Source organism: Miniopterus schreibersii (assembly GCF_964146895.1).
Source record: "Miniopterus schreibersii genome assembly, chromosome: 4".
Lineage (NCBI taxonomy): Eukaryota > Metazoa > Chordata > Mammalia > Chiroptera > Miniopteridae > Miniopterus > Miniopterus schreibersii.
The window spans coordinates 27841046-27857790 of record NC_138105.1 but is presented as its reverse complement, the minus strand read 5'-3'; the positions used below and the strand labels follow the sequence as shown (position 1 = coordinate 27857790).

General features: G+C 42.4%; 1 protein-coding gene across 5 annotated transcripts in view; it reads left to right on the top strand.

Annotated features, from left to right (window-relative positions):
• Positions 1-12171, top strand: part of UIMC1 (ubiquitin interaction motif containing 1) — a 90687-nt gene extending 78516 nt beyond the window's left edge. For 3 of the 5 annotated variants that reach the window (XM_081134634.1, XM_081134637.1, XM_081134636.1), the window contains 6 exons: positions 1006-1065; positions 4945-5023; positions 7829-8000; positions 10084-10147; positions 11159-11201; positions 11732-12171. In XM_081134634.1, the coding sequence (XP_080990760.1) occupies positions 1006-1065; positions 4945-5023; positions 7829-8000; positions 10084-10147; positions 11159-11201; positions 11732-11942 (629 nt within the window). In that variant the 3' untranslated portion in view covers positions 11943-12171. The remainder of the gene's footprint in view (positions 1-1005; positions 1066-4944; positions 5024-7828; positions 8001-10083; positions 10148-11158; positions 11202-11731) is intronic. The other 2 variants (XM_081134635.1, XM_081134638.1) reach the window with 1 other exon arrangement.
• Positions 12172-16745: the final 4574 nt, after the last annotated feature.

Here is a 16745-nt window from a genome sequence, read left to right as displayed (position 1 = left end):
GGCATTGGAGGTGTGAGGATAGTGGAGAAGATGTGAAATAGCCTCTGGGAGAGTATAAGAATAAACTGACTATGGAAACATTAGGATTACTAAGCAATACTTGAGGGGCCACTTGAGGTTTGTGGTGTTAAATATAATGTGAGCCCGGTTGGCACTGTTGTGTTGCTTAGGTAGGAACATATAAGAGGTGGAGGGCTAGATTTAACCAAAATTGGGTTTTGCCAGGAGTACAAGAGAAATTAGAAATAAGCTGAGGGAGTATTCAAGGGAATTGTTAATGTAATAACTGAGATCTAAGGTAAGAAGGAAATTGAGACCATAACAAGGTAATGAACACTGAAAAGGTGATAGTTTGGAATTAGATATCCTAGAGAGGCTGAAGAATTATTGGAGTTGGGGTACTAGAGGGAGTGAATTGGAAAAGCTCGGTGATGGTGGTCAGAGAATGGGCCATCTGAAATTGAGAGCTTGCAAGTGGCATGATTATTATTGACAGGCTCAACCAGGGTTTCTCATCAGAACCACAACACAGAAAATGAACAGATTGTTATCCTACTTCTCCCAAGGATGGTACAAAAAGTACTAACCATTCTAAGTGCAGCAGACAGAGGTTAATTCATCATATACAATGCATGCCGAAGAGCATTAGGCTTGCTTCTCTCTCAGAACCCCCCTTGAGAAAGGCTGGGACGGTATGATCCATGAACTAGATAGCCAAGAGGTTAAGGAACTGAGAGGCAAGAGTATTGGATGGATCATACCTTAGGTTGAAATGTATAAAATCTGCAACTTCATGTGCTTCGGTGTAATACAGTATATACATATTGAAATCACCAAGAATGATGGCAAGAGGTGAAGAGAAAGATGGTAAGTGATGTGTTAAAATTTTTAGTGAATGGCTGGAAGTGCGGGTGGCTGGTGGGGGGCAGGGGACCAGGAGAATAGGAGATGACTACTTCAGGGTTGGGTAGCAGGGGTAACACCATGGTTTGTGCTTCAAACTAGGTTTTCCCAGTAGGCTGGAATCAACAGCGAGGAAGAAGAGGATGTCTACCCCAACTGCAGGTCAGTAGCACTGTGGTGTAAGGAGAAACAAGCCAAGTGCTTGAGAATGTGCAAGAAGCAGTATCCTCAGAGGACAGCCGTCTTTCAGTGAGAGCAAGAGGAAGAGAACTTTCAGAGGAGGTTGAGAATGTCGGGGGCTTTGTTGATCACCGACATGAATTCCAGAAGGCAGAGTCATTTCCAGAGTAGGAGAGGGTAATTCAGTCAGATTAGAAAAGTCCTCCCAGATGACAGATTAGTTATGTGAGGATGAGAATCTTGGGGATGAGAGATGCCAGGGAGGCTTGGATTTCTTGTGGTGTCCGCGGTAAATGGACTTAAGGCATGCTTTATCCTAGTTATTCTTAAAGGAGCAGTGCTGGCCAATGGAACTGTCTGTAATGATAGAAATATCCTAGATCTGTGGGGTCAAGTATGGAAGCCAGTAGTCATGTGGCTATTGAGCACGTGAAATGTGGCTCATGGGACTGAGGAGCTGAATTTTAAATTATATTTAATTCTAATTAAGATTTAAATTTAAATAGCCACATTGCTCAGAGAATGGTAGATAATTAATTCTAATGATAGCCTTTTTTTGGGCACTAGATTCTTAGTGCCAAATGGCCAGCAACATTGAGGCAGGAACCTGCAAGTGAAGTGCACCTTTCCTTCTTCCTCTTACATCCCACTGAGGAATTGCCTGGCTGGAGGAGGGGCACTTTTAACAGGAAAAGTTATTTTTTGCTGAGGTGGTTTTCAGGTTGAGGGAGATAAATTGAGGATGACAAATCTCTCTTCTTTGTATATAATTTCTACTGTCCTCAAGGAGTCATTGTTTTCACTGTTATAGTTCTAGTCCATATGTTTTTATTTTTGATTGCTTCTCTTTGGATTTTTGGAAACAAATGTGCTGATATTTACATAGTATTGATAATTGCTCTATAATTCTTTGGTTATTTGCTGTTTGCTCTGTTTGTACAAATTAGTATGGGAACCACTTAAAACTGACACCTAACCCAAATTAGAGATAGGCTGATAAGTGCTTATTCTAAGATGGGCTTAAATCTTTGGCTAAGGCTAAGAAATAAGTCTGGAAGAAGAATATGACAATTACAATTAATAACTTATGTTTGCTGAGTGCTTTCTGTGGGCTGAACACTCTTACAACTTACTTGGATTATCTGATGGGATTCTCACCAAAACTCATGAGGGTAGATGCTGTATCATCTCATTTTGTAGGTAAGTCAACTAATACTCAGGTCAGGTTATTTGCCTATGCCTACTCTATTCCGCTAGGCATTACTGCTTCCTTTTATATTAACAGTGCCAAGACGAGTCCCAAGTGCAGCTCCTCAGGGTGTTTTCCATCTCTCAGGTTTTAGTGACACTCCTCCTCTCCTCCGTTTTGCTACTGTCCTGGTGGTGGTTTCCCTGGTAGTTGTCCTCAGACTCCATTGTTCCCTTTTGAAATCGTGGGCTGTTGTCACCAGCAGCAAGGGTTTTGGATTTTAGTTTCATACTGAATTCCCTCTGCCTGCTGCTAGTTGAAATAGCTGTCTTAACCCTCATAAACTGGAGGTGGAGGCTCCTTTAAGAGCAACTTAATACTTTTCCATTCCTTTGTAGGGGTGGTAGGTTTCAAAGGAAAAACTTAGCTGCAAGGTCCATCCTGATCCTAACATTAAATAATAGAATTAGCATGTAGTTCCCAGCCATCTGCAAATCTCTCCCCTCAGATTCTTTTCTACTTGCCCACTTACCACTTACTACTTTTTCTCTTCCCATCCTTTACCCTCTTATTTCCCTGGAGAGGCAGCCTGCTCTTGGAGAAGAACATGTGCTTCTTTAAAGTCAGACTTGTGTTGCATTCCATGGTGGTTGTTTTTTTGGTTTGTTTTAGCTTTGTGATCTTGATCAGGTTACTTAATATTTCATCATCTATAAAATATAGATAATGATATATGCCTTGTAGGGTTTTGTTCTAAGGATTGAGATTATGTTTATAAAGTCCCTGGTACAGAGCAGGTCCTCATAAAAGAAGAGCTCTTTTCTCCCCCTTGAATCCATTGCTGTGATTTAATTTGGCAAATATTTAATAGTGTCTAATATGTGCTAGATTCTGAGGATGCTGAAGAGATCAAAACAAAACTCAGGATCTCTAAATTCAGAAAGTTGCATGGTGTAGAAAGGAGATGGACATACGAACAAATAACAGGAATGTGCTAAGTGCAATAGCGATATATATAAAGTGCTAGAAGCAATTAATTTTTTTCCAGCCCTGTCTGTAGAGTGGTTTCCAAGTATTTCTTTTGGAAAAAATACTTGGTAGTCAAGATGGGGGACAAATGGAAAGAGAGAAAGAAAAAAACAACCCTTAAAAGTTTCTGTAATATGTGAGGTGCCGACCTTTTAAGAATTGATTTCAGCAAGGCCCTTGATAAAATCTCTCATGAAGTCCGTGTACATAAGATGGAAAAATGTGGACTGGCTGATAGAATAGAAGGAGGACTTGAAGGTGGCTAATACAACTATGTCCAGGATATTTTTTCTCCTGTAGTACTTTATTTTTACTTATAAAATCTCTGTGTTGAAAGGAACCTAAGAAATAGATTGCCTACTCTCTCTGTATTCTGCTCTTTTTCTCCCTTTTAATTTTAATTCAACTGTACAGAAAGCATGTAGTGAAAAACATACCTCCTTCCTCTTCCAGCCCCCAAGGGTTCCTGTCATTCTCCCCAGAGACCAACACTGTTAATAGTTACTTGTGTGTATGATCTTGTTTTATTATGCCTCTATCTTTACACTTGGTGTTATAGTTATTTGAGTGTATATGCTGTTTCCCTTAATACATTGTAAGCTCCTTAGGAGCAAGAACCCCACCTCATAATCTCCCCAAATTACTTGCACATTGAAGATTCTTTATAAATATTTGCTTGATTAAGTATTTAAAGGCAACTTGGACTAGGGAGCAGAAGAGAGCCTCCTCTGGTAACATTCTATAGTTTTCCGTCTTTGGCCATATCCATTACAATCATTTTCCCCCCAGTGACTTGGATGAAGATGTAGAGATGCTTGTCATATATGCAGATGACACAAAGCTGGAAAAGAGAGCTAATAACATTAGATGACACAATCAAGATTGCAGATGAACTTGATAGGCTGGAATGTTCACCTGTAAAGAAAAGGGACAGCCCTGGCCGGTGTGGCTCAGTTGGTTGGATGTCGTCCCAAGCACCAAAGGTTGCCAGTTCGATTCCTGGTCAAGGGTACATGTCTGGGTAGTGGGTATGCAGGAGACAGCTCATCAATGTTATGCTCTCACATTGATGTTTCTCTCTTTCTCTTCCTCTCCCTTCCCCTCTCTCTAAAAATAAATTACTAAAAAAAAAAAAAGAACAGGGACAAATATAAAGTTCTGTGTTTAAGGGGGGGAAATACCTAACAATGTGGTTACCCAAGGATAGAATTAGGAGATACGTCTTGATAACATTTTATTTGAAGATGACTTGAGGGGGTAAGAGATGGACCTTAATTGCCTTTAAGTTCAATTGAAGTCAGTCAGAATTTGGTTGGAAAAGTATAAATCTCTCCCTCAGGTACTGCAGGTTGGGGAGTACACAAAAACCTGCCTTGGTGTGGACTAGGTCTTTAGGTCTCATGGCAAATAGGGGATAAGTAGATCTCATTAGCAAATATGGGCATATCTTGTGGCTGGCAGTTTCAGTACATACGATACAGGCATTACTCTCTGTACTAGAAAGGCAGAGGTTTCTCAGACAGTGCCCATCTCCCAGTGGAATAGGATTTTAAACTTTGCCTCTTATACATTTTGTCTTTTATATTCAGAGTCTACTGCAGACTAACAGTTTTTCTTCTCCTTTTTTCTTTTTTTGTTGAAAGTGTTGACTTGGAGACAAATAGAGGCCCAGAGCAAGAGCGACAGTGGGACAGCTGCCCAGACTTCCCTGGACATTGAGAAGTAAGTTCAGTGTTCAGGGAGCTCTTGTTTAACATACCATTGCTTGGACCAAAAAGACCAATTCTTCTCTTATCCTGGGTTTCTTTGGCCTGCCAATCAGTTTGTTGCTTGGATGCCTGAATTTCTTTTTCTTATTCCCAGTTTATGTCGGTGTATGTGGCCTCTGTATATCCCTTTTTATTACCTTAAAAAATCCTGCTACCCACTCCACTTCCACATTGCTCTTAACTTTGGAATCAGAGCATAAGGGAAAACAGTAAAGCTAAATTTCAACATATCAGTAGTGGTTTAGGTTACAGTGATTTAGTAGAATACAAGAAAGCAAGAAAATGTGTCACACTTAAACCAAATTAAGGATGCTGAGTTGTATTACTAATGTCTGCAACTTCAGTTTTGTTTAACAATATCTGTCAAAATAAACTCATTCCTTATAACTTAAAATGTGTGTGTGTGTAGTAGTTTATTATGTACAGTTAATCCCACTGTTTTGGCTGCATTAAACTAATTTTGAAATTAAAAAAATTTTTCTTTGAATTTGCATATTGGTGTTTGGTGCTTTTGGGAAGCAGGGAGCTATTTTGAGATATAATGGTAACAGAAGTTGAGTTGCAAAAGGTTGGGCAATATGAAAGACTTCCTTGGGTTGTGGTTGCAGCTTGGCTAAGAAAGCACATTCTAAGGGGTTGGGTTTGAGTGGTGTCTCCCAAAAGTAAAGATATTACCAACAATGCATTAGAGCAGTTAGTCATTAGGCAGAAACGTTTATCTTTGAAACACAGATTTAGACCCTAAATTTTAGAGTTGCCTTCCCTAATCCAGTTGAGTGGAGTTATCACTTGCTCCTTTTGGAATCACTGTCGTGTGGACATTCCTCTAGGACTGTATTCATCACAGTGTATTGCAGTAATTTTGTTTTGTTCGTTTTTGACATTTCTGTTTCCCTTGCTAGGCTGTTAGTTATTTGAAGGCAGATACTTGCCTTCATTCATGCTTTATTCCCCAGCATCTAATAAAATGTGTCTGAGACAGCAACAACAATACCTATTTGTTTAGCACCTAATACTGTGTACCAGCTACCGTGCTAGGTGCTTTATTTACTGATTTACTGTATAACTCACAATAACTGGTAAGGTAGTTACTCTTTTTTTCTTTTCTTTTTTTTAAATAAACTGAAGAGAAATTGTAAGTAACTGGTTGAGATCATGAGGGCAGAACTGACAAAGCCTACCTGACTTACGCTCCTTCCCTAGTGATACCGTCTCTCACATAGTAGGAGATTAATAAATGTTTTTTGCATTAAGTGATAAATAAATACACTGGTCTGCATTCCTCATAAGGAAGAGTTTTACTTGCATTCTTCCAGATGATTAATATTTTAAAGACCTCCAGAGAAATTCCTCCTTAGAGGCAGTCCAAATCTCCCTTGCTGTAGTAATTGAGTAGTAACGGCCAGAAAGAGAAGTCTAAGGTAAGGTAGCAAACTTTGGAAAGTTTTCTGTAGCTTCTTAAAACTAAGATGATCTTATGAGTCGTGCAGACCTGGCTTCTGACAATTATTAGCTATAGGACCTTGAGAAAAGTCCCTTCTTTTTTCTTTTTTTTAAATATATCTTTATTGATTTCAGAGAGAGGAAAGGAGAGAGAGAGAGATAGAAACATCAATGATGAGAGAGCCATTGATCGAGCCCGCAACCCGGGCATGTGCCCTGACCGGAAATCGAACCCCGATCGCCTGGATCCCAGGTCGACGCTCAACCGCTGAGCCACGCCCGGCCGGGCGAAAAGTACCTTCTTAATAGGGCTGGAGAATTAGTTGGCAAATTGTGTTTGAAGCACCTTCCACCATTATTAAATAATAAATGTTCATTTTCTTCCTTTGTCCCCAATGATTCCATTTTCACCGATGTCCAATAAGCCTTACCTCAAGGACACAATTTCCTCTCCACAAACTCAACTGTTACAAAAAGATAAAAATAATTATGGGTGCCCTGGCCAGTTTGCTCAGTGGTTGGAGTGTCAGCCCTTGGACCGAAGGGTCTCGGGTTTGAGTCCGGCCAACGGCATGTACCTTGGTTGCAGGCTTGATCTCCAGCTCTGGTCGGGGCCTGTGTGGGAGGCAACCGATCAATGTGTCTCCCTCACATCAATGTCTCTCTCTCTCTCTCTCCCCCTTCCACTCTTCTCTCTCTCTCTCTCCCTTCTACTCTCTCTGAAAAGCAATGGAGAGAATGTCCTTGGGTGAGGATTAAAAAAACCCACAACTGTGTGTATGAAATTATGCAGAAGCCTCTGGCAGAACCACATGCTTTTGGTAACTTCCTAGTTGATGTTGCAGGTTGTAGAATTAAGGAAGTTGGCATATGGACAGACTTGATTTACTAATCAGACAAGTTCATCTACCCTGGTGAAACTGTCATCTTGATTTAATGCTATTGGTGCTCCCTTTTCTGTCTAAATTTTAACTTCCCTTTGAAAAAACTATTACACTTAATTTCAGAAGAGTTTGACAGAATATTTTATGTCTGAAGAGCAATCAGCATTGTTTGAGATAGTTAAAAGTGCTGATTTTATTACCATCCCACTGCTGCAACAGCAGGGTACAGAGAAACAGCCAGGGAAGACCACTAATCACTCAGTCCTTTTGATTGTCATCGGGTTAGTTTTATTGGCGGTCCTGCTGAGCAAATCTGCATTGGTTGACGTGTCTCTTCCACAGAATAACTTTGAGATGTAAAAACACAATTTGAGACAGTGGCAAAAGCAAATCTTAAAACTGCTTTCCCCCTCTTCCTTCTGATTGGCTAGGAATGAGAAGTGTTATCTCTGTAAATCCTTGGTCCCATTCAAAGAGTACCAGTGTCATGTAGAGTCCTGTCTCCAGCTTGCAAGGGATGACCGAGGAGCTGGGCCTGCGGAGAGTGGGAGAGTCTCCTCAGCTGTGCGGGGGAAGCAGCGGCAGTGGCCGAGGAAACCAAAGGTATGTGGAGTGTTTTAACAGGAGAGGCTACCTAACCACCTCCAGTTCTGTTCTGGGCTTTTTCTCCCCTCCTTTTCTCTCTTGTTTTCTTCTGTTTATCTTGAAACAAGATTTGTGCTTTAAAAAATTTTTTTTTCTTTTAATTACAAATTATATATGTGCATTGTAGAAAATATGGGAAGTGTTTCTTTTAAGTATGAAGATATTGAATATAAACTATAATTGAAAAAATAAAATAAATTTTAAAAGTATGAGGAATCAGGAGATATTATCAACCATAATTTCTTCCAATCTTTTTTTCTATGTATTTTTAATGTAGTTGGCACCATACTGTGTGTGTGTTTGTATGTGTGTGTATACACTTAACATTGTAGCATAAACACCTTCCTTGTTGTTTTGTTGTTGTTGTTAATCCTCACCTGAGGAAAGTTTTTTCCATTGCTTTTCAGAGACAGTGGAAGAGAGAGAGAAAGAGAAAGATCAAGAGAGAAAGATCGATGTGAGAGAGAAACATCGATTGGTTGCCTCCCGAACGTGCTTTGACCTGGGCTGGGGATTGAGCCTGTAATCGAGATATGTGCCCTTGACCTGGAATCAAACCTGAGACCTTTCAGTCCTCAGGCTGGCACTCTAACCACTGAGCCAAACCGGCTAGGGCTCTTGGTTTGTTTGTTTATTTATTTATTTATTTAAATATATCTTTATTGATTTCAGAGAGAGGAAGGGAGAGAGAGAGAGAAACATCAATGAGAGAGTCATTGATTGGCTGCCTCCTGCACGCCCCCCTTGCTTGGGATTGAGCCTGCAACCTGGGCATGTGCCCTGACTGGGAATCGAACCCCGATTGCCTGGATCCTAGGTCGATGCTCAACCTCTGAGCCACGCCCGGCCGGGTGCTCTTGGTTTATTTTTAAACTATTTTTAAAAATTGCTCTTAATGTTTGTATCACACAGTCACTTATTCATTCTCATTATTGGACACTCAGGTTCTTTCCGGTTCTGTATTATAAGACTGTGTTTAAAATATTAATCAGTCTTTATACCACTGATTCTTTTTTTTCTTTTTTCTTTTTTTTTTTTTTTTTAATGTTTTTATTGATTTCTAGAGAGAGAGGAAGGGAGAGGGAGAGAGGCAGAAACATCAATGAGGGAGAAACATCAACATCTATTGGCTGCCCCCTGCTGGGAACCAAGCCCGAAGCCCCGGCATGTGCCCTGACTGGAAATCAACTGGTGACCTCTTGGTGCCTTGGTCAATGCTCAACCACTGAGCCACACCAACCGGGCCGATTATTTTCTTAGAATAGATTTCCTGAAGTGGAACTCTTAGGGCAGTGGATATAAACATTTAAAAATCTTGTGAAACATACTGTCAAGTTGCTTTCCAGAAAGGTTATCCAGTCATACCCCACTGCCAATATGCGAGATCAGCTCTCTTGAACGCTTTGTGTACCTGGCCTAGGAAGCTGTTGGGTCTGGCCCCTGGTTGCAGGGAAGATGGATGTGCTTTCTGGGCTTTGTGATTAGAGATTAGGAAGAGCAAGTCTTGGCTTAGGGATCAGAGATAAAACAGCAGCTCCATATTCTAGGCTTACTCACATAGCAGTCACTGTACACTAAGATAAAGAAGCCATTATCTGTCATGACAGAAGAAAGGGACCCCTGTATGAATGGGGTGGTTTGTGGTAGTGATTTGGAGTTGAGTTTTATAGATATGTGCTTATACCATAGAGCCAGTTTATTATTCTGATTACTTCCCCTAGAAGTTACCTCAAAACCATTAGTTTCTATTTTAAACCTCTCCAAATTTGTTATAGGTCAAAGGCTACTGTTGTTTAATATGATCTTGGTGGATTAATTTTCCTTCACTCATATCCATTCTTGGATAATATTGGCATAAAGATGTATTCTCTTCATCATGGTTTGTGTTTTTACTTGTGTACCTTCATTTATTAGAAAGCAAAAGACTTGCCTCTTCACATCTTTCTTCTGGAGACAGGTGTGATTTAGGCTAAGAAAGTTGTATTTTAGATTCTCTGCTATGCGGTAACCCTTCCCTTTCATCTATTTATCTCTGTCACAGGAGAAAGGCCGCAATGAAGGCCGACTCCTCAGTCTCTTGGAACAATCTGAGCACAGGACTGCAGGTGAGGACCCCAGGACCAGTTTTCTGGGCTTTTGGCTACGGCTCTCCAGTGAAAAGAACCACAGCCAACTCCTTATTTGTTGGAGTTATGTAGGTACACATTTGACCTAAGTTGCTGGCCTTTGAGATTCAGTTCAGGTCATCTCTCCCTGAGGAAAATGGGGAGATAGCCTGTCTTATTCATCATGTATTTCATTTCAGGTTTTGTAAAGCTTAAACTTTTAGGACTGCCTGTTGAGCTGGGAAAATACATTTCCAGATGACAGGGCAATGATACAAGTCCCAAGTACCTTCTAAAGGAACAGCATGGGAAATCAGGCATGCCGACGTTACTGCCTCCTCCTAATGTTTTGTGCTTCATTCATATGTTACCTTTAGCTTAGTGTACTAACTTATGCTCCTGAGGGTTTGTAGGAAGTAACTCTGTCTTTTGTGCCTAGTAATTAGGGAGCAGTAGAGTAGATTGGTTACGAGCATTGTATAGAGTTAGTAATACCAACTTCACAGATTGCAAGGATTATATCTAGCAAAGCTCCAAACATACTCCCTGGCACGAGTAGGCCCTTGATAAATGTTAGCTGCTGTTATTACTGTGGTTGTTATTAGTTGCTATTGTTAAAATTCACTAGATGCAGATGGACGAGGAACTTTTGGGTAACCATTTCTGATGACTATAAAAAGGCAGCTTCTCTGAGCTGCCTCTCATGTCCTGCTGCCTCTAGATCAACAGGTTGTCATTCTCTGCAGGTGGCAGATTTCCCTTGGCAATTCCTTGTTCCTCAAGTCCAGATTTGAAGGAGATTTTATTCAGAGGTTGTTCACCTCAGTACCTCTGCAGCTGAGTCTGTTGGATCCTAAATGCTCACATTCCATTCATCTGGGGATTGAGGAACTGAGCTACATGGATAGGCCTGATGAAAAGCAGTGTCCAGAATACAGGAAGCACATGATCAGTGAGAAGTGCTATGAGTACAACATTACTAACATTATTACTTTTTCTCTCCTATCACAGATGCAGAGATAAAGAACAAGTCTTCAGAAACAGTGGCCTTCAGGTGAATTGGGGTGTGCATTGAAGTGTGGCTGTCAGCAGTTCTAGACAAGTGCAGGCCTGGTCCTGGCTTCTGTGTATAGTGTGATACTCAAAATGTTGAAGGTAGAAATCACTGTGGACCTCTCTCTGCATACCTCTGTGACCCCCCCCCCCCCATCTTGGCTAAGAATTGAATAGTAGCTCAGTTCACCTATGGTGTTAAAACAAGTAGAGCAAAAGCTATTTCTTATTCCTTTCCACCTCTCTATCCCCACCCAACTCTGCTCTTCTGACTTGGATTTCAAGCAGCTGGGAATTTGGGTCTGAATCCTCATTCTCTCACTGCCCAACTGTGTGGCTTTAAGGTATATGATTTACCTGGTGTCCTCATTTGTAAAAGGGGAATGGTATTACTTATCTGGTTGGATGATTACAAAGATTATGTGAATTAATAATATATGTAAAAGCCCCTGCTACAATGCATGACGCATGCTTAGTGCTTATTATTAGTAGGTGTATATTGAATTCTGAATTTGTTCCCCTTCTCTCTAGGGTACCCTCACCGGGGATGGAAGAAGCAGGCTGCAGCAGAGACATGCAGAGTTCCCTTGCACATCTTGACTTAAATGAGTCTCCCATCAAGTCTTTTGTTTCCATTTCAGAAGCCACAGATTGCTTAGTGGACTTTAAAAAGCAGTTTACTGTCCGGCCAGGTAGCCGGACACGGTCCAAAGCAGGCCGAGGAAGGAGGAGAAAATCCTGAATTTCTAGGGTCCGAAGGTTGACAAAACCATTAGCAGTAGGGATGGACCATGGTCATTAAGCTTTAGTGGCCCCCAGTTCATTGTTGAGCAAGTTTTGATACTACAGTTTCCACCACTCAGCATTCTGGTTTTTGTGTTTTCTATGATCTATACAAACAACTGTGTATAGTATTCTGTTTTATAACAGCTTGTTTGAATTCATTATAGTTAAAAGAAAATTTAAATATATTTATCTATGTATGAAATCTTATTTCAGTGAGATGGAGGTCTTCCTTTTTTCCCTCTGTGTTACAGGGTTTTGGGTGGGGATATTTTAATTGTGGGGCCAGTTCTTGGACTCATAATTACATGTTTCTGAATGAATTTTTTTACTGGTCTTTGATAACTGTCTATATTCACTGGATGTGTAGTGTATAACACCAAACATTGTGTGGTTATTCCCTTGACTTTTTCTGACACCATTCTGCAAGGGGCCAGGGCACTGAATTCTATTCTTTATCCTGCTATCCCTACTGGTAGTTCAATGACCCGTTACTTCATTTCGTTGCCTCACCCAGTTAAGAATTCTTAGCCAGCCCTGGCTGGGTGGCTCAGTTAGTTGGAGTGTCGTCCCGTGCACCAAAACGTTGCAGATTGGATTCTTGGCCAGGGTACATCCTTAGGTTGTGAGTTTGATTCCCAGTCAGGGACATGTACGGGAGACAACCGATTGCTATTTCTCTGTCACATCAACATCAATGTTTCTCTTTTTTCCCTTCCTCTCTCTACACATATCCCCAAGTGAGGATTAAAAAAAAAAAAAAGAATTCCCAGCCAGAGCATAGGACCTTTGAGGGATATGTCCTGCCATTCTTTCCAGGAATTTGTAAGTGAGCACTCTGTTTTTAGTTACTTCCTATGCAATTATTTTCTTTCCTAGTTTAACCAGTGGAGATGCCAGGCATATTCACTGTTAAAACCACAATTGGTTCTCTTGTTGTCAGAGGTCACAGCAGTAACAGGAAATAGGTTCTATTTCAGTACATTAGTAGAAAGTGCACATTCTCAGTCACATTGCCCAGGAGCTTCCAGAGCAGAACAGAGATGTGGTCTGTTGTCAGTGCATGAGCAGCCTTGGAGGGTGTTGGATGGCAGAAGGACTATCTGAAGATGACCAAACAAGGATGTTAGAAAAGCTAGCTTTGGCCCAATCTGATTTGAAGATGTAATGAAAAACTGTGGGAGGTGGTTGGTGAACAGGAAAGGATCCTGGGACAGGATAAACAGGGACATAGTCAGACTCTCCTAACTTCTGATTTATCAAGTCCAAAGTTACCTTTTCCTTTATTTTAAAATGAAAATGAGGTGTGTGTGAGACTGGGGAGCTCAGAGATAGCTAGGATGGAAGGCGCAGCATAGGCCTTTAAGGAAGGCACTGTTTCCTGTCTGGGTGCCTTGCACGCAAGACCTTTCAGTTAGACGGCGGGATGGCTGGCTCACTGTCCATTCCTTCCATCCCTTGGTGTTGGATGGCACTCACGGTGAGGCCAGCATCACATAATACCAGTTATTTTTTGAGCAAATACTATGGTTCAGGCAGTGTATGTACCTTCATTTAATCCTCACAGCAGTCCTGTGAGGTAGGTATTATCCTCCCCAAGTTTCAGATGAGGAAACAAAGGCTGAGAACAAATAAAGCCACTTATTGTCGATGGCAGTGATACTCCAGTGCCCCTCCTCTTGACTCCTAAAGAAAATGCTATATTTTGACTCTAGTATTATTTTCCTTCTAATGAAAATTAGCTTATCAATTATGTCCCATCAGCTTAACTCTCACTAGTCTTCTCATTAAATAGCAATTTATTGGAGGTGTTCTACAAGTAGGAGATAGTATGTTATCTTTTGCCTAAAGATAAGAAACAGGAAAGGGCTGATTCCACAAAGTGAATTATTTAGCTTAAAACTGAGCAGTCTACTAGAACATGAGTCAGTGGCAAGTCGTTGGAGGAGGGTGTAGATAAGCAGGACCGGCGACAACAAGCTTTTTGTTAGTTAATGGGATTGGGGAAACAGCCACTTCCTCAGTTCCCCTTCCCCATCCCCCACTATTTTTGGTAAAGGCTGCTGGTCTGTCTTATCACCCCTCCTCCACTGGTGGTCCTGTGGGAGGGGCATTGCTGAGCCGGTGCGGAGACAAAGTCACTGGAAAGAATGTCATACCAACCTGAGTCTGAACTCCTGCTTCTGATATAAGTTAACCTTTCTGAGATCTAGTACCCTTGCCATAAAATGGGAAAAAATCTTACAGTGTTCTCAGGGTTAAGATAATGTGTATGAAGGCATAGTATCTGTCACATATAACGTGATGCTAGTTTTGTATGTCATAAATAGTGTTACAGTGAGAGGTGGAAAAGCCAGAGAGAGGGGTGGGGTGCAGGGAGAGGAGGAAACAGCTCTTGGAGGAGCGAGCCCTCTACCTTAGCTCCATCAGCCACTAGCCTTCCACAGCAAGCTCAAACCCTGGGTATCTAGAGCTCTCCTAGGGGCCCTGGTGGGTTTTTTGCTTCTTCCAAGATGAGAATCACCTGTTCTTGTGTTGCCGACTCGTGGAGATCTAGGAAGCTCCGTGAACTTCACAAGTGGTTGCCATAAATTGGGAAAGAGAGGAGACTTTTCTGTGTTAGGCATTATGATTGTTATTTCCTCTCATCCCTCTAATAGCAGAGGCAGTGCCTTGCCCATTTCCCCTGGGTACTCACCATTCTAGTGCATACCACACATGGTCCTATTGCAAGAACCTTTGACTCTGCCGTAGCACTCTTCTAGGCTTGTGTGGCACAGGCTGGTTGTGCCAGGTAATTAGGGCCCCCGAAGCAGCCCTCAGCCAGTGCAAGATGAAAGTTGGATAAATACCACAGCTTCCTCACCTCTCATGTGAGTGCATTTTAACCAGTTCCCTGTAGGGCTTAGCTCGCAGCAGCAACTTGATTACATACACTCATTGGCTTCCTTCCCTTCCTACTTCACTGTCAACTCCTCTGTCAGTGCTTCCTATATCAGGGCCGGAACTAGCCTGCACTCTTGGGTTCACGTAAGGGTGAGGTTGACACTTTTGTGAACTCGAGGGCCTCTGGAAATTCTGTAGCAGGGCACCTTACATGCATCATCCTAATCCCAGCCCTGGCCTGGATAGCTTCCCAGTTAAGCTGTTTGCACTCAAATTTGATCTAATTCTGGGGAACCCAAACTAAGGCAAATGCTATGGAGAAATTAGTCTCCATGTTTTACACACAAACTGAGGCTCAGAGAAGTGAAGAAATATGCCTAAGGTCCTACAGCTGGTAAATGGGATGGTATTTGAACCCAGGTCTGTCTGACAGCAGAGCAAATGCTCTCTCTACTTCACATACTACCTCCTACCTTTTCCGTTGAGTCACAAAACAGTGGAGATTTCAGATTTGGATGGGCTCCTTCCCACCTGTGAGTCAGGGCGGCTTTGGCCCTAAGTTGATTTAGCAGGTAGAGACCAGGGGAAGGGGAAGGCAGGTAGTGCTAGGTGGATAGTAGTACCAGTGGGAAGATGGAAGCATGTGTAAACCTAGTGGAAAGGCCACTGAAACCATAGGCACTAGGAAGGCAGGAAGAGGTTACTAATTTCCTCTCAGTTTCAAAAGCCCTGGACTATTGAGGTTGTGGGAGGGCTCTTCAATTTAACAAAAATTAACATACTTACTCCTTGTCTGGTCTAGAACTGGGTCCCACAGCTCTAAAGATGAATAAGAAGCATATACTTGGAGCCCACAGTTGTCAGTGCAACGATGGGAGAAAATCCAAGACACTATGGGATCCATAGGCCACTGGGGTTAGGGCCAGGAGGAGTTTATAGGGGAAGCATCAAGCATCGGGCGGTGACTGAAGTGTGATTTAAAGGTGGAAAGGCTGGAAAGGGCAAAGAGGGAGTCATCCCAGAGAGATCAGCATGAACAAAGACCTAAGAGTAAAGCAGCTTGATGGATGTAAAAGCTGCAAGGCACAACCTGGCATGGAGGGAACTGTGGGGAGCTTATTGAGTCTGTTGGCCTTATTGCGGGACACTGCCTGCTGTGAGAAGCAAGCCTGGGGGCAGCTCAGAGCAGGGAGGGTCTGGCTCCTAGCCCAGCAGTAGTACTCTGGCTGTGGCCCACCTTTCCTCCCCATTTCTTAGTTCCTTCTGGACAGCTGGAGATTGGCACTAAGGGGCTGAGAGAGCCTTGTCAGGATTTGTCCTTCCCCTTGTTGGTCAGTGGCCATCTGGTGTCTGAAGAGGACTGCTGGCCACTGCTGTGCTTCTTGCTACAGCCAGGATTGTCAGCTGTTCACAGACCTCAAGTCCAGGTTGCCTCCTCCCTCCAAAGGCCCTGACATAGACCTTCCCTGACACTTAGCCTAGGGTTCTGGGACTCCTGCTCCTGGGGAGATGGACATAAGATTTCCAGAAACAGACGAGGAGCCCTGCATTGCTTGTCAGGGGCATATCTTCACTCTGGGTTGGGACTGCAGACTGGCTGTCAGCATGAATCACAGCTGGGCCTTTCACATTCAGTTCCATGTTCTCCTCTGCCAACTGAACAAAGACGAACTCCAGGCTAGGCAGGGTACTGTCATGGATGACTGTCCTCTCCACTTCCAGCCCTGAGTTTCCTGCCTTTCGGGGCCTGATTGGTACCCAGTGAACTATGCAGCAGGGCTGATGTCTGGCATTTCCAGGCCCAGTCAGTGCCAAAACTCATACAAAAGCTACTGTCCCTGGTCTCCATCATCCTGTTGTCATGTGGAAGTCATGT